The sequence below is a fragment of the Rhipicephalus microplus genome, chromosome 4, assembly GCF_043290135.1.
Source record: "Rhipicephalus microplus isolate Deutch F79 chromosome 4, USDA_Rmic, whole genome shotgun sequence".
Classification (NCBI taxonomy): domain Eukaryota; kingdom Metazoa; phylum Arthropoda; class Arachnida; order Ixodida; family Ixodidae; genus Rhipicephalus; species Rhipicephalus microplus.
This window is the reverse complement of record NC_134703.1, coordinates 201,012,293-201,035,238: the sequence shown is the minus strand read 5'-3', so window position 1 is coordinate 201,035,238 and position 22,946 is coordinate 201,012,293. Positions and strand designations below refer to the sequence as shown.

At 46.6% G+C, this 22,946-nt stretch overlaps 1 protein-coding gene across 2 annotated transcripts in view; it reads left to right on the top strand.

The window, feature by feature from the left end:
• The window catches only part of LOC119172511 (GATA zinc finger domain-containing protein 1), a 59,274-nt gene that overhangs the window by 22,979 nt on the left and 13,349 nt on the right, over positions 1-22,946 (top strand). Inside the window, exon 3 of one of the 2 annotated variants that reach the window (XM_075893939.1) lies at positions 4,955-5,135. In XM_075893939.1, the coding sequence (XP_075750054.1) occupies positions 4,955-5,135 (181 nt within the window). Of the gene's footprint in view, positions 1-4,954; positions 5,136-22,946 lie in introns of those variants that run through there. The other variant, XM_075893938.1, reaches the window with a different exon arrangement.

Here is a 22,946-nt window from a genome sequence, read left to right as displayed (position 1 = left end):
AGGACGTGCCGTCAGGCGAGAAGGGAAAGTTGGCACAAATTTTTATCAGGCATTAATTCATACACAGATGAGGCGAGAGTCTGGAACATGGTTAGTAAGGTAGCAGGACGAAAAGCACATTCACTTACTCTAGTGAACACACAAGGGGAGAGTTTGGAAGACCAGGCTAACACTCTCGCAGCGCACTTCGAACAGGTCTCCAGCTCATCACACTATAGTGAAGCGTTCCTACGATACAAAACCAGAATAGAAAAACAGAGATTGGAGCGCAAACCCACAACACATGAGGCATACAATGAACCTTTCTGTTTGGCTTAACTGCAAGCCTCACTTACCTGCTGCAATAAATCTACCCCTGGATGGACTGTGTGGCATATGAAATGTTAAAACACCTGCCCACTGAAACCGAGAAAGCTCTCCTCTCCCTGTATAATAAGATATGGTCTTCTGGCGAGCTACCCTCAGCCTGGAAGGAAGCTATCGTTGTCCCAATTCTAAAACAAGGCAAAGACCTGGCCTCAGTTTCCCGCTACAGGCCAATAGCGTTAACCAGCAGTCTTTGCAAGGTCTTTGAGAAAATGATTAACAGGCTCCTGATGCACTTTCTTGAAATTAATGGCCTACTTGACCCATACCAGTGTGAGTTTCGAGAGGCTCGGTCCACCACTGACTACCTTGTTTGTATGGAGGCACAAATTCACAACGCTTTTGTTCATGAGCAATTTTTTCTTTCTTTGTTCCTCGATATGGAAAAGGCATATGACACTACATGGCGTTTTCGTATATTGCGAGACCTGTCACATTTCGGTGTGCGGGTAGAATGTTGATAATCATTGAAAGCTACCTGTCCAACCATATATTCAGTGTCCGCATTGGCACTGTCTTATCTCGAGGATTTGTCCAAACACAGGAGTGCCACAAGTAGGTGTATTGAGCTGCACACTTTTCATAGTTGAATTGAATTTTTTGCACCTGTCTCTCCCACCTAATATTTTTTACTGCATATATGTCGATGATGTACAGATCGCTTTCATATCGAGCAACATCTCAATGTGCCAACATCAAGTTCAACTAGGGTTGAACAAGGTGTCTCAATGGGCAAATGGGAATGGTTTTACACTCAACGCGCAAGAGAGCACTTGCGTCTTGTTCTGCCGAAAAAGGGGCCTCCATCCTTACCCTTACATTGACCTGCATGGTCAATCTCTGCCAGTGAAGACCGAGCACAAGTTTCTTGGACTAATATTAGACACAAAACTAACCTTCATCCTACACATCAAGTATTTAAAGAACAGGAGCTTAAAAACAATGAATATTTTGAAAGTGTTGTCAGCCACTACGTGGGGCAGTGACAAGAAGTGTCTGATGAATTTATATAAAAGCGTCGTACGCACACGCCTAGATTGCGGTGCTTCAATTTATCAGTTGGCAACACCATCAGCCTTGAAAATTCTCGACCCTATCCACCATTGAGGAATTCTCCTCTCTACTTGTGCTTTTCGAAGTAGCCCTGTGGAGAGCCTGTACGTGGATTCGAATGAATGGTCGCTCCACCTACAAAGATGTTACCTGTTTTCTTTGTACTTTCTGAAGGTGAAGGCCGACAAGAAACACCCCTCTCATTTCACAAGTGATGATTTGTCTTCTTCTGGCTTGTTCGAGAACCGTCCTTCGTTGCGGCAGCCCTACTCGTTCCGTGTAAGGGGCCTGGCCGAAGAATCAGGTGTGCCTCTTCTCGAACAGTTTGATGGCTCCTGCAGCAAATCTGCCACCGTGGCAGTGGCAGCTTATAGACTGTGATGTCTCTATTTTTGAAGTCACAAAGCACGCACCACTTGCACACTTACATACATACTTTCTAGAACTACAACATAAATACACATGCCCTGAGTTCTTTACCGATGCCTCAAAGTCCAACACTTCTGTGTCATATGCAGTGGTAGGCCAATCCTTTCCAGAGGCCGGCGTTCTTCATCCTGATGCAAGCATTTTCAGAGGAGAAGCATACGCAATACTAGCAGTCGTAAAACACATCAAACAGACAAAATTACAAAAGGCGGTAATATACACAGATTCTCTAATTGTGGTTGAAGCCCTAAAAACCTCTAAAAAACACAATAACCCCGTGCTGGTGTCACTTTACTTGCTTCTATGCACACTGTACACATCAAAACAGCATGTCGTCTGCTGGGTGCCTGGGAACCGTGAGATGCAAGGGAACGTTTTGGCCGACAAGATGGCTGCTTATGCCAACGACACTACTTCTAATGAATCAATACCAATCCCTGCACTTGACTTGAAACCTTTTCTAAAACGAAAGCTCAGGGGGTATTGGCAGAGCAAGTGGGATAGACACACTGACAATAAACTCCATGCTATTAAGCCACAACTAGGTGATTGGCCGCCACTATCAAAATCACGACACGCAGAAGTAACACTAACAAGGCTTAGAACAGGACATACACACTCCACATATTCATATCTTCTATCTACCGGCAATCCACCATATTGTGAGAGACGTGGAGAACCACTTACGGTTCTCCACATTTATCTCCAGTGCAATGAGCTAGATGCTCTAAGAAGAAAGCACTTTTTACTGCCCTACCGACAGCAGCTCCCACTACACCCTGGGATGTTCATCGGTAGGGATCCGCTTTTTACACTGTCACGTTTTTAAAAGATGTTCATAGCTTTCACCCAATATTTCAAAGTGATCCGTAGCACGACCTCTGTACCATGGTCGTGGCTGCGGTGACTACATCTCCATCATGGTTTTATTATCAGGACATTTTGCCATCCATTTTCACTGCACATATATCGCGCCACTGTCATGATTTTATTTCTTCCATGTTTTTACCCGCATAAGTGCGAGGAATTGGAAGGCTTCTTTACAGCCACGCATCATATCATTGTTCATATCTCTAGTCTATTGAAATGGCACTGTTTGGCCATCAATTGGCCCTTGCGCCATTAAAAACCACTCATCATCATCAAGACATGGGTGCTACTCATCGGTATCCAAGTCCGCAACCGTGATTGGCTTATTTATGCAAAATGCATCAGGGAAGCCAAAAGTACTAGAAAATCTCGTTTAAAAAATGTTTGTCATGTGATATATGGCAGTACAAGTGAGAAAACGTTATGGTGGCCTGAGTGGTTGACATTTTTTGTGAGTATGGAGCCAGACGAAAAGACGTCACATGGGCTTATTTACTACTCATTTGTGTGTACTTTTCCTTGGTACTTTTCTACGCCCCGTTAGCCAGCCTCACTCGGAGCAGTCTGTGCAACGGTGCTAGCCCACTTTTTTTGCACGTGCCTACCTTGTCTTCATTTCAGGGCAGCTCATGTGGGTTGTACAGAGAAAGATTGTGAGGAATCGTGCAAGAGAAAGATGCTGCAAGATTTACGTAATAACACCCTGATATATTGCGGTTACAAGTACTAGCAAAACTTCAGTGGTCCAAAGTTATACACCACGTATTGATTCATTAATCTCACACTTGTTGAAGTGCTCTTATTGGAGCCCTGCAACACTCTTTAGCAGTTTCAGAAAACTGCCGATCAGCAGTCGAGGCTCCCGAGTACATGCGTGCCAAATATTATAGCACAGCAAGCAGCCTGGAATTCAAAGTCGGGTACAAATCGCTTTCTCTTCTCTTTACAAAGGACGCTACAGGGTCAGAAATCACTGCGTCACAGGCCTACTATCTGCCACTGGCTCATTTGAGCATGGCCCATTGGGTCGTCATTTGGGACGCCACAAGAGGCCGCAACTTGTCCTCACGTGCGCGCATGATTGCTCTGAAAAAGCGCGCGTTTGAAGAAAAAAGAGCGATTTTAACCGACTTTGAGTTTTATTACAGTTTTTTAGGGTTTCTTTTTCTTTCTTTTTTTGTGAAAGTAGACAAAGCAAGTAGAAATGAAAAATATGTGGTTTCGGAAAAAGAACTTTCATTTTTTCCCCTTCTCAGTTGGGAGCAGCTGTGCACACCCTTGTCCTATTAATCAAACGGTTGTGACAGCTGGGCCCAAAGGTGAATGAATGGTGTTCACGCTTGCGATTGAAAGGGGCGTAGCTTCAAGATTTGTTCTAGAACATAGGGCCTTCATGATAACCAGAGGGCTTGATACTCCCAATGGATCAAATCATTATGCATATCACTGTAAATAAATATTCTGTTGACATGTTGATTGACTATTAAATCTCTTTCATTAGCCTCTCTCTTCTCTAACAAAACCAGAAATGGGGCTATCTGCCGCTGTGTTCGAGTGGTTATTGTGCGCGGCTGCTCACCTAAAGACTGAAGATTGGATCCCAGTCATATCCACTGCATTTTCAATGGAGGCGAGAATGTTTGGAGCCCAATGTAGTTGCACGTTCCAGGAGGTCCAAGCTTCTGGAGCCCTCGAATATAGCATCCCTCATTGTGGTATTGTAGTTCTGAGACCTTAAACCTAAACAGTTATACATAGAAACAGGGCTCATAATTAGTTTTATTGTTCATGTCTATAGCTGCATGTATCCTTGTGCTCTTTTGTTGTCTTGCGGGATGGGAGGAAATAAACTGGTTTACGCGCAGGTTGTGGCAATTCAAAACATAGTTGTCCAGCTCGGTGAAAAGGGGTTTTCTGCTCACCCAAAGGTCGCGGGTTCAATCTCGGCCGCAGCGGTCACATTTCGATGGAGGTGAAAGGCTAGAGGCCCATGTACTATGTGATGTCAGTGGTTGTTAAACAACACCAGATAATCAAAATTTCTGGAGCCCTCCACAAGGGCGTCTCTCATAATCTTATAGCGGTTTTAGAACGTGAAACCCCACGTAATGTTATTAACAAAACACGGATCAACAGCCTCATTACTTGCTTAGGTACCAAGTAAGTGAGATCTTGCTTCTCATCAGTTTTCATTTGTGTTGATTGCGTTAACCGTAGGTGAATGATGTTTTTGCAGGGCACCTACTACCAAGTGGGGGATATCGTGGCCCTAATGGACGAGAATGACGACACCTACTACGCTCAAATTCGAGGCTTGCTGCAGGACCAGTACTGCGAGAAGAGTGCAGTCATTACGTGGCTGCTTCCCACTTCAGAGAGCCCCATGGATCACTTCGATCCTTCCACCTATATCCTGGGTAATTGCTTCTTCGTCTTTCACCGTCTGATTTGAATTTCTTAAGATATTTTTGTTTTCTAGGTACTCTGTTGATAGTGCCACCTTAACAAAGCACCACATCCATATTTGCTGCAAATGTTTCTTTGTGTGTGGTTGAAACGCTCGTTCTCTGCAATCTTTATTCAGTCTTTGTGGCGGCATAAGCTGGATGCAGCTATAGGAGGGGTACCCTCCTTCCCCTTCCAAAATTTGGTCTTGAAAATAGGTGTTTTTCGAGAACAAGTGCTCCCTGCCTCCCCCACCTCAACGAAAATTTCTGGCTATAGGCCTTGCTAGATGGAACCTTTGTCAGTAAAAAATGTTACAACTGATTGTTGACCGAGCTGGCCCAAAGGCGTTGATACCACAAGAGAGCAATGTGTTGAGGAAAGAGAGTATCGCATATAATCGTGATCATCAGTGACTGCAGCCTACCGTGAAATGCTGGGCAAGCACCCCTCATCCCTTTTTCGCGAGACTTCAAATATGCGGCCTCTTTACCCCTACCAATTTTCACTGTTTCACTCCGTTTTTATTCAACCAATGAGGGTGAAGGAAAACAGTGAATGCATAATGAAGCATTTCATTAGAACCGCGGGTGTACATTCTTTGTGCTTAGTAGGACTTCCACCTCCATCTTGAATTTTGATCCACGACCGAGCGAATCTTGTCAAATTATCCATCTTTGTTGGGGGGGGGGGGGGGGGGGCTTGCTTTCTTGTCATTTTATGGTAGTTTATGTCCACTGCTGAACAAAGGTCTTTTCATCTCCTGTTTGTGTTTTCATACTCAAGCTGAAGCCTGTAGGCTTCCTAATTTCATCAGACCATCGCAATTGTCTTCTGCTACACTTGGGCAAATCTTTGCCCTGGTCACGAAACAAAGGCCTCTTCGCCCTGGTCGTGAGCAGGACGAAGAGGCTTCTGTTTATTATTACATGGCCAGCTGCCCTGCTCCATCTCTTTAGCTGTTCTGACATCATGACTAAAATTCAAGAACTTGTTTATAGCACAGTGTAAGCATTTCAGGCCAACAAGGTACCGTTCTAGAATTCAAGAATACCACGTTGCACCATACTGTGTAGCGTGAACTTGATGCAGTAACAAAGCGTGAGCTAGAATCCAAAGTGGTAGCTGCAGCTTGTTCCTTACCTAACTGAAGTATGTTCACTGCTGAACCCTTTTAAACATGGAAGAACATATTGCTACGAAGTGCTGTCAACAGAACGCTTACGGACGATTATGTGCGTTACTCGATTATGTGCGATCCGTAATCGTGATCGTACGAATGTAAGCGTTCTGTTAAATCGTCCATACCAAGTCTTGCACCAAGTCATCGACGTCACGTACGAAGTCAAACCTCTGGAGACCACCACAGAAGATCATCTGACATCGTTCACGTCACGCGACTAAAGCCGTTCCACTCCAACCAATTGAGCACCAGGTCGGTGCCTTCGCTGCCGAAGGTGATGCTACGAAGCGCTGTCAGAGATGAAGAGGAAGACAACAAAGAGAAAGACAACGCTCGCTGATATTCGTGTGGACTTGGCTTTGCCTTGTATGTCTGGCGTTACGTGTTTAGACACACCTTGTAAATATTGTCGGCGACGCCTTTTCTCCCCATAACATTTCGGTGGAGAGTGCGGGTTCTCCCTTTCACCATCACGACGATTCTCCATGGCGGACACTCCTTGGCTGCCTCAGCTATATCTGCTCAAAAGGAATACGAGGATGCATCGGAAACGTCTCCAACCATGCCTCGGCCAGCTGGGCTTGCCATGCCGCAACAAACCGACACCTACCGTACAGTCGTTCTGACCCAACCACGCGACCCAGGCACCTTTTCCGGCACTAACAATAAAGATGTCGAGGATTGGCTTCAGCTCTACGAATGGGTGAGCGCACTATACAACAGGGACCCGACGCTCATGTTGGCCAATGTTCTATTTTACCTTTTGGGCACGGCCAAAGTTTGGTTTTCCAACCACGAGGAAGAGATTACCAGTTGGGACGTATGCAAACGCAAACTCATCGACCTCTTGGGCAAGATCATTGAGTGTCGTCGTTCGGCGCAGAAAGGAATCGCGTGCCGACTGCAGTACTGCACCGAGTCATGCATGATTTACATTCAGGATGTGCTCGTCCTCTGCTGCTCAGTCGACGAAAAGATGCTGGAATCCGAAAAGGTCACGCACATTCTTAAGGGAATCCCGGATGATGCTTTTACTCACCTCGTGCTCCGCAACTCCTCAACAGTCGACGACGTTATAAGTGAATGTCGGCGCTATGAAGAAGCGAAAAGTTGTCGCATTGCCCCTAATTTTTTACGCCTTCCCAACACAGCGGTGACGTCTACTTGTGAGCATATCCATCTGCCACCTGCTCCTGCTGTAGGCGAGAACATAGTACGCCTCGTCCGCCGCGAAATCGAAGCTGCAGCTTCAGTCCCCATGCAAACTCGATGCCATGACGATTCCCACACGATTTCTTTAACACAGACCGTCATATGCCAGGAGCTCGCTAACGTCGGACTCCAGACGCTCTGCCCCATGAACAGACCAGACTACTGTCCTCCTGATCTGCCCCGAAACTTATACGCCCGCCCTCGGTACCGGAACCTGGCAGAATGGCGAACTCCTGACGACAGGCCCATTTGCTTCTGTTGTGGACGCATCGGCCACATTTCCCGCCACTGCCCTAGTCCCTGAAGTCGCAATCCTGTTACAACTATTCCAACAATCGCCGTTCTCCTGTTCCTAACTGCCCACCCACGGAGACGATGCTTTGGCACCATCAGTGCCTCCACGACTGCACCGCTCTCCTTCGCCGTCAAGTCGCCTGTCTCGCTCTCAGCGTCTTCGTTCTCTTCTCCCTCCTCCTCCTTTCGCCGCTCCTCTGAAAACTAATGGGCGCAGCTCCTAGAGGTGAGCCTGCCGTGACGACTTGAACCGAAATTCCTCTGCTTACACTACCTGGGCACAACAACCTAATCGAAGTAGATGTCGATGGTGCACCTGTCATAGCACTAGTCGACAACGGTGCTCACGTGTCAGTTATGAACTCGAACCTCCGTGCAAGACTACGGAAGGTTCTCCCTCCAGCTCCGATCACTGTACTCAGCGTAGCCGATGGTACGACCCCAGTTGTCAGTGGGATGTGTACTGCTCGGGTCACTGTTCCCGGACGCCATACCTTCGTTTTGCTTTATGTATTAGAGCAATGCCCACATGAACTGATCTTTGGACTTGATTTTTTTATCCCCCCATTCAGCTCTTGTTGACTGTGCTCCAGGTGTCGTCCAACTTGCCCTACCATATGCCGTTGAGCCTAGTGATACCAAACCGGGCACACTGCGTTACGCCAATTATGTTCGCGTCCCCTCTCTATCCATTATGTATATTGCGGTCTCTCCTGATCTACCCGTGCCTGATGGTGATTACGTCGTGTCACCCAATCTGCTCGCAAAACACCACGTTCCCGCACACGGTCATCAGTATAAAAGACAATACCGCATGTCACCCTCTCGTCAATTTTGGGCTATGCTCACAAGTTCTGCCCCAGGGTATCTCCCTCGCGTCCCACTACCACATTTCCGCCTTGACAGGGGATAACCCATCACCCACGAGTCTTGATTTATATCAAGCTGCTTTCGAAAGGATCACAAAAATGATCACATCAGACCTTTCCGCTGTGCTTCATACCAAGATGTCATCATCATCATCATCAGCCTGACTACGTCCACTGCAGGATAAAGCCCTCTTCCATGTTCCGCCAGCTAACTCGGTCTTGTGCTTGCTGCTGCCAATTTATACCCGCAAACTTAATCTCATCTGCCCACCTAACCTTCTGTCTCCCCCTAACCCGCTTGCCTTCTCTGGGAATCCAGTTAGTTATCCTTAATGACCAGTGGTTATCCTGTCTACATGCTACATGCCTGGCCCATGTCCATTTCCTCTTCTTTATTTCAACTATAATATCCTTAACCCCCGTTTGTTCCCTAATCCACTCTGCTCTTTTCTTGTCTCTTATGGTTACACCTACCATTTTTCTTTCCATTGCTCGCTGCATCGTCCTCAATTTAAGCTGAACCCTCTTTGTAAGTCTCCAGGTTTCTGCATCATAGCTAAGTACCGGCAAGATACAGCTGTTATATACCTTCCTCTTGAGGGATAGTGGCAATCTACCTGTCATAGTTTGAGAGTGCTTGCCAAAGGTGCTCCACTCCGTTCTTATTCTTCTAGTTACTTCAATCTCGTGGTTCGGCTCCGCGGTTATTACCTGCCCTAAGTAGACAGTCTTTTACAACTTGAAGTGCACTATTACCTATCTTGAAGCGCTGCTCTCTTCCGAGGTTGTTGTACATTACTTTCATTTTCTGCACATTCTGTTTAAGACACGCCTTTCTGCTCTCCTTTTCAAACTCCGTAATCATGAGTTGCAATTCGTCCCCCGAGTTACTCAGCAATGCAATGTCATCGGTTAAGCACAGGGTACTAAGGTACAGTAGAGCCCGACTATATCGAACCCATTTATATCAAGTTATCTCGTATATCGAACAATTACTAAACAAGGTATACTTACACTGAGATTATATAGCAAAAGTTACTGTTTTATCGAACGAAAATAGCAACACCGACTGGTATATCGAACTCCATGTGCCTCAAAAGTGCCCCAGCAAGTTGGCTTTCCCTCGCGGTGGTTAGGAAAACTGCCGGCACCCCCCTAGAAAAAGTTGGTTAGACCCAATTGTGCACGGGCGAACACCCTCTTGCAAGAAATAATTCTGGCCCGTTCGCAGCGCTTACAGCCAATCAGAGGCCGTCGTGCTTTATCCAAGGCGCGGAGGCGGTAGAAGTGAGTGCCATTTTTTCTTGCTTTATGCCTGAGTGCCTGCAGCTGCCTGTTTTCCTCGAGTCCTCATACAATGTGGTCTGTGCTGGTGGTGTTCCCCGTTGCTCTGTGAACTGTGTTGGCACTCTGTCATCATGGCTTGCGCAGAGGCAGAATTAGCCGTTCGGCGCGAAACTCGAAATCATAAATCGGGTCGAGCGCGGTGAAAAGAAGTCCGACGTCGCCACCGCATACAAAATTCCTAGGAGCACCTTGAGTACTATCCTGAAGAACAAGGCAGACATCAGGGCAAGTCGAACAAATGGCCAGGTATCCGTAGTGTCCGACGTGTATGCACTGCAGTGTACGAAAATGTTGAAGCGGCCGTTTACAAGTGTTCCCGGGTGTGGTCGACGGATCGACATTCGACGAGTTCGTCAGGGCGGACAATGAGATTGCCATCACGGGTCAGCTGCAAGATGAGGACTACATTGCAGACATCATGCCGACCACAAGCAGAAGCAACAGCAATAAGGAAATGGGCGATGCCCCATTGCCTACATCTTCCGAGGTGATTAGGGCACTTGCGTTGGTCCGGCGCTATTGCGTGAGTGTGGAAGGTTGCAGCCTCAGCTTCTCCGACTCGTTGGACAATGTGGAGGCGTGAGTGCTGTCGCAGGCAGCGAAGTCGTTGACACAGAAGAAAATTCGGGACTATTTTGTACCACAGTAGGGGTTGCAAGTAAGCCGCCATATTAATAAACTACTTTTCTTCTAAATTATTATGTGCCTCAGTGTCAAGTCGTATACCAGGCCTATATCGAATTATGTCATATATCGAACTAACAAACGTTTTTTGGCGAGTTCGATATACCCGGGTTTGACTGTACTCTCCATTAACTCTAATCTCTAAGTGTTCCCATTCTAGGCCTCTGAAAACCTCCTGTAAGCGCGCAGTAAATAGCATTGGGGAGATTGTGTCCCCCTGCCTTACACTTTTCTTGATTGGTATTCTGTTGCTTTCTTTATGAAGCACTATGGTAGCAGTTGATCCCTTGTAGATTTCTTCCAGGAAGTTTATATATACTTCATCGACGCCCTGATTCCGTAGTGTCTGCATGACTGCTGATATTTCTACTGAATCAAACGCCTTCTCGTAATCTATGAAGGCTTTGTATAGTGATTGGCTATATTCTGAGCATTTCTCTATTACCTGATTGATAGTATGAATGTGGTCGATTGTTGAGTAGCTTGTTTGAAATCCTGCTTGTTCCTTTGGTTGATTGAATTCTAATGTTTTCTTAAGTCTGTTTGCAGTTACGTTTGTAAATACTTCTGCTGTACACTCTGTAATGATGCTCGTAAGGTAATCATTAGCATTATTAATATCGTGAGATTACCAAGATGTATTTGACCTTAATGACCGACCACTTGGCCAGACAACCATTGTGAAGCATCGGATCAACACCGGCGATGCCAACCCGATGCACCGGTGACCCTATCGTGTTTTTTCGATTGAGCGTCAAATCATACATAAAGAAGTCAACAAAATGCTTGCCCTGGACATCATAGAACCTCCTTCAAGCCCTTGGGCTCCCCTGTCGTGCTCGTCAGAAAGAAGGACAATAGCTGGCGCTTTTGTGTTGATTACCGAAACATCAACTAGGTTACAAAAAAAGACCCGTACTCCCTACCACCCATATATGATGCCCTTGACTGTCTCAGTGATGCGAAATATTTCTTTTAAATAGACCTTCGGTCGGGGTACTGGCAGATTGCAGTTGATGACACGGACTGTGAAAAGACCGCATTTATTACACCTGACGGCTTTTATCAGTTTAAAGTGATGCGATTCGGGTTATGCAACACCCCAGCTAAGTTCGAACGAATGATTGACTCTCTACTACACGGTTTCAGGTGGTCGATATGCCTATGCTACCTTGATGACGTCATTGTTTTTTCGCGGACTTTTGCAACACACCTCGAGCGCCTCTCGACAATTCTTTCCGTTTTCCGAAAGGCAGGCCTTCAGCCCAACTCGTCGAAGTGTCACTTCGGCTGTCGGCAGCTTTCTGTCCTCGGACATCTTGTCGATTCTTCAGGTGTCCGTCCTGATCCCGACAAAGTGCGCACAGTCAAGAATTTTCCTGTGCCGACCTGTGCGAATGACGTTTGAAGCTTTGTAGGCCTCTGCTCTTACTTTCAAAGATTCGTGCGCAATTTCGCCGACATTGCACGCCCTCTTATAGACCTACTGAAGAAGGATATGGTTTTTGTCTAGGGTCCTGAACAAGCCACTGCATTTGCTGAACTGACCATGCGCCTCACGTCCCCACCGATTCTTGGCCACTTCGATATATCCACTCCAACAGAAGTGCGAACCGATGCCAGCGGCCATGGCCTTGGCGCTGTTTTGGCACAGCAACAGCATGGTAGTGACCGCGTCATTGCATATGCTAGCCGTCTTTTATCACCAGTGGAGCGCAATCATTCCATCACTGAAACCGAATGTCTTGCGCTCGTTTGGGCCATAGGCGAATTTCGCTTATATTTGTATGGACGGTCATTCACCGTTGTCACGAACCACCACGCCTTATGCTGGTTGTCATCATTGAAAGATTTGAAGGGAAACAGACTTGCTTTGTTTAGATCATAAAGCCATTGATTACAGACTCACATCTTCACAGTTGGCTGTATAATTGCACAGCAGTGCCTTGGGATCGCTCTGGTAGATGGCCAGAGGCTGTTCCGTCATAACGAGGCCAACTTGCAACGAGGCCGATGGCAACCGACCTATCTTCAGCACTGCGAACAGTTGCATGCACCCTGTGGTGTCTGAACGTTTCCACCAGCTAAGAGCCACCATTAATCCACGCGTGTGTTCATCTGTCTGTCTTTCTGTCCCTTCGGTAAGTCCAAAGTGTGTTTGGCGGATGCCTGTGCCCATTCAGGCGGGGTTGGTGAGAATGGAATATGACGCACACGTCTCTTTTCTTGCATGATCGGGCACTGTGACGCTAAGCAAGTAAAGTGCGAGCACTGTAGACTCCGGCGCAAGGCACAACTGACACGACCAACGTCTGTTGCCGTGCCCTGGCGACCACCTGGCATTGTCGTAATCATTGAATAAGCATTTAATAATTGTCCAAGGAGCTTCGCTCCATCATCAGCATTCACTATGTAGATCGGCTGGCAATTTTTTCACTGCACATTAAAGTTGTGCATTTATTTCAGAAGGAAAATGGTGAAATTTTTATATGCCAAATGGGTGTCAAGTGAACGTGCATTGCATAGAAATTTCTATTAATTCGAAAAATATTTTTGTCAACACATATCGTTCCTGTCTTCAACTTTTTGGAGGCTCGTGACTAAGCTGGAGAAATGTTAAGTGCCAATCAAGAGTTTAACTGCCATGGGTGTCGCTGATCTGCGAACTGCCACTGACATAGTTTACGTTGTACATATAGTACTATCGGGAGCACAATGACAGAGGGTAAGCATGCTTATGGAAAATACTCTGAAACCACAGTTTGATAAATGGCACTGTCAAAAAAAAAAAAAAAAATACTAGACATAGTGATGCATTCCCACAAACTGATGTCACACAAGAAACACCTTGGTGTTGGGACACCTGTTCTAATGCTCATGCACAGTAACGAGTGGTATTTTTTTAATAGTCTTTCTCTGTATACTGATTTTAGGTGTAATATGCATACAGACAAGCAAACTGAACATCGGCCTTTTACGCAGAGCTATGAACAGGACACTGCCGCACAGTGCTTGGCATACCTGCCATATACTCGCGATTGTATATTGGTCTGTAATACGCAATCAGCTATATTAAAGTGAGCATGTCAACATTTTAAGGAACTGTAGCATCCTTTCCTGCTTGTTTCCAACAGCGGCCACTGCAGATCACTCTGTGTCAGGTTTGAGGCTATTTGCCATGCACTCGTATGTTCCCTCTCATAAAGCTCACAATAGTACGCATTAAGTTAACTGATCGGGGAATGAACAACCTTGACCAGTAAGATTTGCTTAATGGGGCCCTGGAACTCTTTTTGAACATGACCAGAAAATATCGTATTAACTTGCCTATTTCGTGCCTCCCTACACACTCGAGCCAGATTGCCAACGCAAGCATGCATAGGCTTTGGACGGGCACACCCCTCACCAAGTCATGCATAAAACGGACTGCAAGCGCGAAGTCGCTCTTTCAGAGGACTTTCCCTAAACTACGATACCGAGAATATCTTAATCAAATCTGTGCTGCTTGAACGTTTGTCTCCCTCTATCTCTCCTTGTCTTCCACCGTGAGAACACACGCCCACGATACAGACGATGTTCTGTACCGGAGACGTGCATTGGCCTGCCGCGCCAACTGTTCCTTTTGATCTCTGCATCTGTGCTGCAACACACGCTTGTTTGATTTCAAAAGTTTAGGTTTTGCCATCTGTCCGTTGTGTTCTTTTCTGTTTCCTTGCTACGGTCTACAATAATTATATGTAGAGTGAAATTATATATACTATATACATTATACTGTCAGGAGGCGTTCTATAGGACAGAGTCGTCAGATGGTAGTGTAGGGCAGCGAGAAGTAACGCTCAGGAATGCACCCGAACAAAAACTTTATCAGCAACTCGTTGGCCTTTTCTTTTTTAAGCCATATTCCCACTGCTCATTGCTGTCCGGTACAGTTATCTCCCCCGGGAAAAAGAAGCCGCCCGGGCTACTTATGGGTAGCAGAGCATAGGTGGATCATAGTAACGCTTTAAACGTTCGACATGCACAATTTCGCACTGCCAGTGGCGCTTGTCCAAAAGTGGTTGTAAGAGTTCAACGATATAATTCATGGGAGACATTTGCTTTACCACACGTTATGGACCCTGGTATTTCGAAACAAGTTTTGGTTACAATCCGGGGCTTGTGGCAGGCACCCAAAGCCATACCAGTGAGCCAGGATCATAAAATGCAGGGGCGACGGCAGGATCTCGGCGGTGCTTCTGACGTTGCTGGTGTTCAAATGTCAACATGCGGGAGAGCTTGCGGCTCACTTCTGCATGAGCAGCAGCTTCAGACAGGGGTGAAAGTTCCGTAGCATCAGCGCTATATAGAATAGTGTCCATGGTGGAGGATGGCTCACGCCCATAAAATAGAAAGAAGGGGGAAAAGCCTGTAGTGGCCTCTGTGGCAGTATATGTGACAAATAGGAGCACATAGTAGTCCAAATTGGTGTGGTAAGACGCGACATACATGGCTAACATGTCACCAAGAGTTCGTCGTTTCATTAGAAACTTGCCATCATTCCATTAGTCTACGGGTGATGTGCAGTTGTAGTCGGGTGAATGATACGGCATTTTTTTAGGAGAGCTTCAATGAGGTTAGAGAGAAACACTCGGCCTCGGCCACTGAGGGATTCTCTTGGGGCGCCGTGGCGCAGGATGATGTGGTGCAGGATAAACAAGGAAACATCGACTGCAGTAGCGCTAGGTAAAGGTGAAGTTGCTGCATAACGTGTCAGATGGTCGATGGCAACAATCGCCCATCGGTTGCCGACGGGGGTGCTGGGTAAAGGACCATAAAGATCGATTCCTACACGATCAAATGCATGGGTTGGGCAAAGCAAAGGTTTCATTGGGGCAGTTGAACGGCAAGGAAGATTCTTGCGACGACTCGTGAGGCAGGAGCGTACATAGTGACGGACGAAGTGGTACTTGCCGGGTCAGTAATAGCGAAGATGTAGGCGTTCAAAAGTCTTAAGTACACCTGCATGGGCTCACTGTGGGCCATCGTGAAACACTGCACCGATGTCCGAGTGGAGATGCCGAGGAACGACAAGCAACCATTTTCGGCCGTCCATAAGGTAATTGCGGGGGTATAAAAGGCCATCTCAAACGGAGAAGTGGTTTGCTTGGCGATGCAATGCCTGACTGGCAGGAGGCGGCAATGGCGTTTGTAGAAAGTTGAACATAAAAACAATTCATGGGTCCTTCTGTTCGAAAACATGTTGGTAGCAGAGAGGGAGGACTCGGCTAGCGAGGCATTGGGGGAATTGGTCTTACCGTGTAGTGAGGAGCGAGACAAGGCGCCTGCGTCGGAGTGTTTTCTGCCGGAATGGTAGAACACCCGAAAGTTGTATTCGGGGTCCAGGGTTGACCTGGAAACCTTGTACCCCGAGAAGGACATGTTTTGAATGCTCTTTTCTGCCCCGCACTTGTGTAAGATGATGACATGTGGCTTTTCTTTACATGATCTCGCTAATTGCGTTAGGTTAGCTTTCTTTTTGTTGAATGAATTACAGTTCCATTGCGAGATTTTGAAAAATTGTGGTTTGCTGTCCATGGTGCTGACTTGGCATGACCACCTGTGTGTTCATTTCACCTATTGGGCCTGGTGGCTGAGGGGATGTCGGCAGCGCAGGTTGGGGACCCGGGGAAGACATGGGCCCCGAATCCAGCGTGGGAATTGTTCTCGTGGCTCTGGGTGGAGCGATTGGTCTTTCCAGGTGATCGAGTCGGCCGCAAATTTCCATGAGTGCCTCCTTAATGTCGGCAGTTGCTGATTGAAATTTACTGAACTTGCTCTTCATCTTGCGGTGCTTTTTGGCTTTGTTGTCACTAGCCGAGGCGTTAGAAGTAGCCTCGCTGACGTCAGACATAAAGTCTGCTTTGTCGGAGGTGTCGTCATTTGTCTGGATGTTGACGGCCCTGTGTTTGTTTGAGCTACATGACACAACCACGGATCCTGATGATTGAGGGATGGGTGGCGGTGTGTCTTTTAGGATGCGTCCTTCTAGCCTGGCAAGAGTTACCTTCAATCCAGCTAGTTCCTGTTTGAGTGCTTTGTTTTCTCATTCTAGTGTGTGTATTCGTGGGTCTTCCACATGCTCTGGCTGTACCTTACCTTGCTTTGAAGTTGTTGGTGTTGTCGGTGCAGAGCCGCTGTCGTGAACCATGTCGGCCCAGGTCATTTTCTTGCCAGGTTATCTCGACCTAGATCGGCCCCTGAAACAGGAGGGCCCGCTGGATTGAGAATGCCCTGTGGCATGGGAGCGCCGTCTGGAACGGGAGCTTCCTCTGGAACGGGAACACTGGAGCGCCAAATGGGAATGGAACCAACTGCCATCTCCAGTTGCATGCCCGCGGGGTCGTTAACCTCGTCAGCATTGGCTTCTTTCTCGGAGCGGTTGCGTCTTTGTCTTCTGTGTCGTCGCACGACATATGAGATATGGTATCTTTTGCTACAGCGACGGTCGCCTCTGGGGTGATCACCTTCACAGAGCTTGCATTTAGGAGTGCAATGGTGGGCTTCTGCAGCATGTTTGGAGAGGGCTTCTCTGCAGTTGTGCCATTTACTTCTCTCTTCCTTGCTCTGGTGGTATACGTCAGCTTGGCGCCCGGCTCGGACGCAGGCGTGACAAACATCGACTTGGCATTTGTAGAGGGAACACGGCACTGAAGCCGTTCCGCACATGACGTTTCTGGGAACTCGAAGCCCATCAAAGAGTATCACAACAACATGCGTGGTTTTGATTCTCTTGACTTCAATGGTGGTCGGATTTCATTTGTTGACAATCATGCCTCTGAGGATGTGGTCTTCTATCAAGGGGTCAACATTCCTGATGACTCCTTTACAAGTGTTTTCCGAGGCGGCTAAGTAGGCAGAAACATCAAATGCGCCGACTTTCGTGTGAAGTTTCTGAATTCCAGCATATGCGACTGCATTGGATCCGACTGGAGTCGAAATAACATGTATATTCTGTACCTTGTTGGGGCAAACTGTATCTTCCGATGCTTCTTGGTCGTTGAGCGCAGCTGCCATAGTCAGGGCCCTCGACAGCAGTACCAAGTCCGCCTTCGAAACGTCAAGCCCTCCGCGGAGCCGTACATTGACTTTTGTCTGGTCTCTCGCCAGCCGAGGGAGTCACGAAGCAGCTACAACCTTCTGAACTGCCGAGACGAAGCGAGCGTTGACACCATGCTTCTGTGCTGTGTTTGCCATAGACTTGGCAGCGATAGTAGATGATGCGTTTTTTGCCGGATCTCGTTCCTGTCGGGCGCCAAGGGCGGTGGTCCACCCCGCTCTGTCGAATTCTTCCGGGACGATGTCTATGTCTTCAACTGTCATCATTTCGGGCATCCTCGCTGCTTAGTCAGGTGCGACAGGGGCCTGACGAGGCCTGGTGCTGTCTTGAAGCGGACCCTGGCTCCGTACTTGTAGCTGGAGGGTTAGTCCTAGCGACGCGTCGCTCGCTTCGCACACTTGAAGTTCAGTGACTCGCTGAAAAGTTCACTCACCCCAACAAGAACAATGTCGCGAGATAGCTTGCACAGAACTGATTTAGGAAAGTCCAGTGGAGAACAAAAGTGGAGAACACAGTGGAGGACACAGTGGAGAACCCAGTGGAGAACACAAGAAAGATGTCCGAAAACATTTAAAGAAGTGGCAGCCAACACGGCCACGTCTGAATTCTTGGACGCCACCTCTACTCGGAATTATCTTGAATCTCTGACAATTCAGATGACACACAATCTTAAACATAGCGACGGCAACTTCCCACACATGCACGCATATTGTGACTTGTGTTTTAAAACATATGTATGCAGGCTATTTGCAAAATCATTTTTCATTGTGTATGAGGCATCCATGCGGAAACTGAAGTGTTCTGCTTTTATGTGAACATTTGCGGTAGGTTTTGATGTAGTCGAGGGTCTACCCATAGGATCGGAGCTAGCCAAAGTCTCGGGTAGATGTCGAGGAGAGTAGCTTAGAGCTGTTTACAAAAAACATTTATTTACATTATTTACAGGTAGCGTGATCACATGATGGGGGCAACATCATGAAAGCTCTCAATGGACGCTTCTCGGAAGCTTCTGGGAGCTCACATTTTATGCCTAAGTCTTTCCAAGATTCCCTGCAGGGAAAACAATAGAGGCCAGGACAGTCTAATAAAAATGTCTTCACCCCCGGCCCCAAAAAGAAGGTGAAATGCTGTTTCCTTCCCAGCCCACAACAGAGAGATGCGTCCCATAACGAGGGAGAAAACACTACACGACACAGCCCACCGCAGAGACGTTGGGTCGTGCGGGCAAATCAACTGTGTGGTCTGTTGCAGTGCTGAGTGTACGACGCCGGGCAGCTCAATGTTTGTGGAAAAGGGCGGCATGAAGGCACCACGAAGAACATAAGAAATGCACCAAACACGGATCCCAGACGCTTGGCTCAATGTCCAGTGCAATGCAGAGATGACCACCCTTTCTAAGCAGTTTTGGCTGCAAACAGCCCTTAGGCCGTCAGTCAGTCAGGCATGTTCAAAGGGTTTCACGAGGGAAGGCGACTGCGCTACAAAATTCAAAGTACTGCTATCGTGTTGTCGCTGCTTTTGGTGCATCCCTAGGAGTGCTGACATGGAACAAATCAGGGTAAGCTCAGCTGCAACGTGTCATGCGTCCAAGCAGCACCAAGCCAGGCAGGCCGATCATAACAGTGTTCATTCTAATCCCATGCGCTTGAAATAATAACAAACTAAGAGAGAGCTGATAGCGGCATCACACTCTTGCAAAGGAGGGTAGGGATAAAAGTGAAAAAATATTGTGCCTGGCACCTTCGTGTACGTAATGCACTGTAGCGCAGAGCAGAAGGGTGCTGTGCCGCTGATAGCTCTTCCTTCACTTTTCTGGATTGTGTTGTCTCCAGAGGTTCGCACACATGAAATGTGAACAAATTAATGCACTTCAATAGTGGAAACATTGCGAAGTCCCAGTTAAAAACAATGCATTCAATCACCCACTTCCCTTTGCCAGAGCGAGGTGAGATCAATGGATCAAACCGGGCACATCGCAGCGATTGCAGCGCCTGCTCCTCCAGTGGTGGGCCAGTCACCCAATACGCTCAAATTGATGAGGGAGCATTGTAGCTAACATGGGCACTGAAAGAGTCCATGAGTACGCAAATCAAACTATTGTTTCACTTTTGTGGCTGCTGTTGTTGCCTTGCTTAGAACACTCTCAGCTGTGCTTGATGCACATCTAAGTACGGCGTTGCGCAGTTCAATCTTGATATATCTAATCGGTAAGGGATCACAAAGAAGTTGTTAATCTTGGTGACTCGGTCTATAAAATACTTTATAGTATATAGGGAAGATTCTACCAGGGAATTTAGAACTGTTGAGTATAATTCTCTCACTTTTATTTTCATTTTACCTTGCCAGAAACAGACAAAGACTGTGGATAGGTTGCTTTACCATCCCTTTACTGTACCCAAATATTCAAGCGTAGGTACACTAGACATGCTGTTTCATCTTACTGTTGGTCAAAACCCCTGCCAAACACAGGTTCCACTCAATAGTAACACCATGAGTGCCATGAACACAGATTGTACTTCTTTGCTTGTTTTGTCTGTTTGGCAAGGACATTATAATGTGCTTACTAAAGCTGAGGCGATCGGTAGTGCAGGGCCTAACGTTTGAGTCAATCGGTACTCTTTAACGATACATTTTGCAGTTTTCGTCATGTATTCCAGATTCAAAATGCGTCATCTGCCACAGGTAACATTTGAAGGTTCTCATCACATTGAAAAAGTGCGGGTTATAGGTAGACTAGTGAAAACACAGATTTCAGACAAAGGCAAGAAACATTGTATTTTTGACAGAGTGCTCAAAACTTTCGAGTCTGCTGTTAATGGACCACCGTATTTGGCCAATGCACGTGAATGAATAGCTCTGGTTATAAGTCTCAAGGTAAACTGGTGTGGGCAAGTGAAGACAACAACACAGAAGAAATGGGACAGGGACAAGCGCAAAGTTTTAGTTGAATTTTATTATTTGTCACCCTTGAAGTGTAAACACACGAAAAACATAGTCACGTGGTCACATGGTCAAAACCAAACAGCTTACAAGACACGCAGAAAATTACTTTCACTATCAAATAAAATACTGACGTGTTGCTTACACAAGCATTCCTTCTTGCAGATATATAAAAGGCTTGCATCAGTTCGCGGGCTCTGGTAACACCGCTCCTACCCAAAATCTTAATCTCTTTGGAAATCGGCGAGCACATGCAAGCTTGACAATGCGCAGGCAAATGCACGTTCCCGTCATTTCTAAGTGAAAGCTCATGTTCCCTTGCACGGTAGCTGATGCAATGCCCCGTTTGGCCTACGTAACATTTCCCACAAGACAGCGGTATTTCATAGGCGGTGCCAGTCGCACATTTTGCCTATGCCAAAGCTTGCTTCTTTCCGTAACCGCTGGATTTCTTCTCGCCAGGGGAGATTCTGGGACAAAGCCCAGCCAGATTACGGGAGGGGGGGGGGGGGAGAACACCATTGGCATTACGTGCCTACTCGCTAGCTTTTTCAAGTTGTGGGAAATGTGATGCATATAAGGCATCACCTCTGGGTGCCACCTGTGATGCGGGCTAGGGTCCACGCTGGAACGGGCTGCTTTGTTGTCACTACCGTGCAAGGATACCTGGCAGCAAGTAAACGCCGAACCTGATCATTAAAGCTATCTTGCATTTCATTTCGGCATGATTTCCTGAGAGCAGACCGTAGACATAATTTGGCAATCTCCCTCCTCACAAGCTTACACTGCGCAGCATTGTAAGGCAACAGGGCCTTTGTGCGGCCGTGCACTAAAACACCAAAATAGATGATCTGCTAAACGAGACATAAATCTAAAAGCTGCAGTGAGTTATCAGTGGAAAATTTATATATGAAGGTCAAGCCCTTTCTGCACTGTTTAAAAACGTTAAGAACAGCATCAACAGAGTTGCCTAAGGTTATAAAATGGGGCCTCTCTAAAAGAATTTAAAAAATCATCCACATACCTAAATACTTCAAAAACACGTCATTCATCAAGTGTACTATCTGAACACCGATCAACGTCACATACGATCCAGTTCAAATTCCTTGTCGCTGCAGATAAAAACCGTTATCAAACAAAACGGAGGTAGAGCGAAGATAAAATTTTGGTATAGACATAGAATTATCGACCGACAAGCTTGAAAAACAATGACGTCATCGTTTTCAATGCAGTCGCAAACAGAAGCAAAGAACTGTGCATAAAGTATTGAATAGAATAAATTGTCTACACCAACTGAAAACACAAACTCTGTGTAATTTTTCATCTGCGAAAAATGCACAACATTCTCTAAACTCTTGGTAGCAAAGGGATCCAACACTTGACAGCCTATTGAGTTCTTTAAGCAAAAACTAGCTAATTGCTGCCAAGGTCGCTGCTCATTTACTATTGTGTGCAAAGGAACTTGAGGCTTCTGTGTCTTTGCAGTGAAAAATAGATTGAGCCCATTACCTTTAAATTTACTAATATCTCTTGCCAACCAAACAATTTCCAGGTCTTTACTCATGTTTTCTGCTTTGGTTTTCACACGAGAGCGCTGCTTTTTACAGAAATAAAGTTCTTAGAAATTCACCTCTAAGCATACGTCCCCGAACCTAAAACAGCAAACTCTCTCTTTTTATCTCCTTGATGAAAGCAAAGGTCTTTGTCTCTGAAATGCTTCACCACCTGTTCTGTGGGATCCCGGCACTGGCGGCAGTCTGTTTTATGCACTGTCCTTGACAATACGTCGACCCCCTCAAGCAAACAACCCACGTGTTGATTTTGGAATGGCCTAGTAGCAACACGTCTGTTAAAAACTAGCATTTCATGGGGCGGTAGAACCGTTTCATAGCCAAAGTTGGGACCCTGCTTCAGTATGCATTCAACGTGTTCCCCACATCATCGCCTAAAACAAGAACACGCGACTCCCCTCTTCGTTTGTCCTCTTTTTTACGAATCAAGTTAAGCACATTACTCAGCCAGAAGGCCCATCAAAACTCAATAGTACAAGCAGTGAAAATCCTCAGGGAATGCAATTACACTGCTGCCTTCCAGGGAGGGACACTGGTGTAGCAATAGACACGTAGGTAATCCTGAAGAAGCCGGTTTTGCTTTCAGA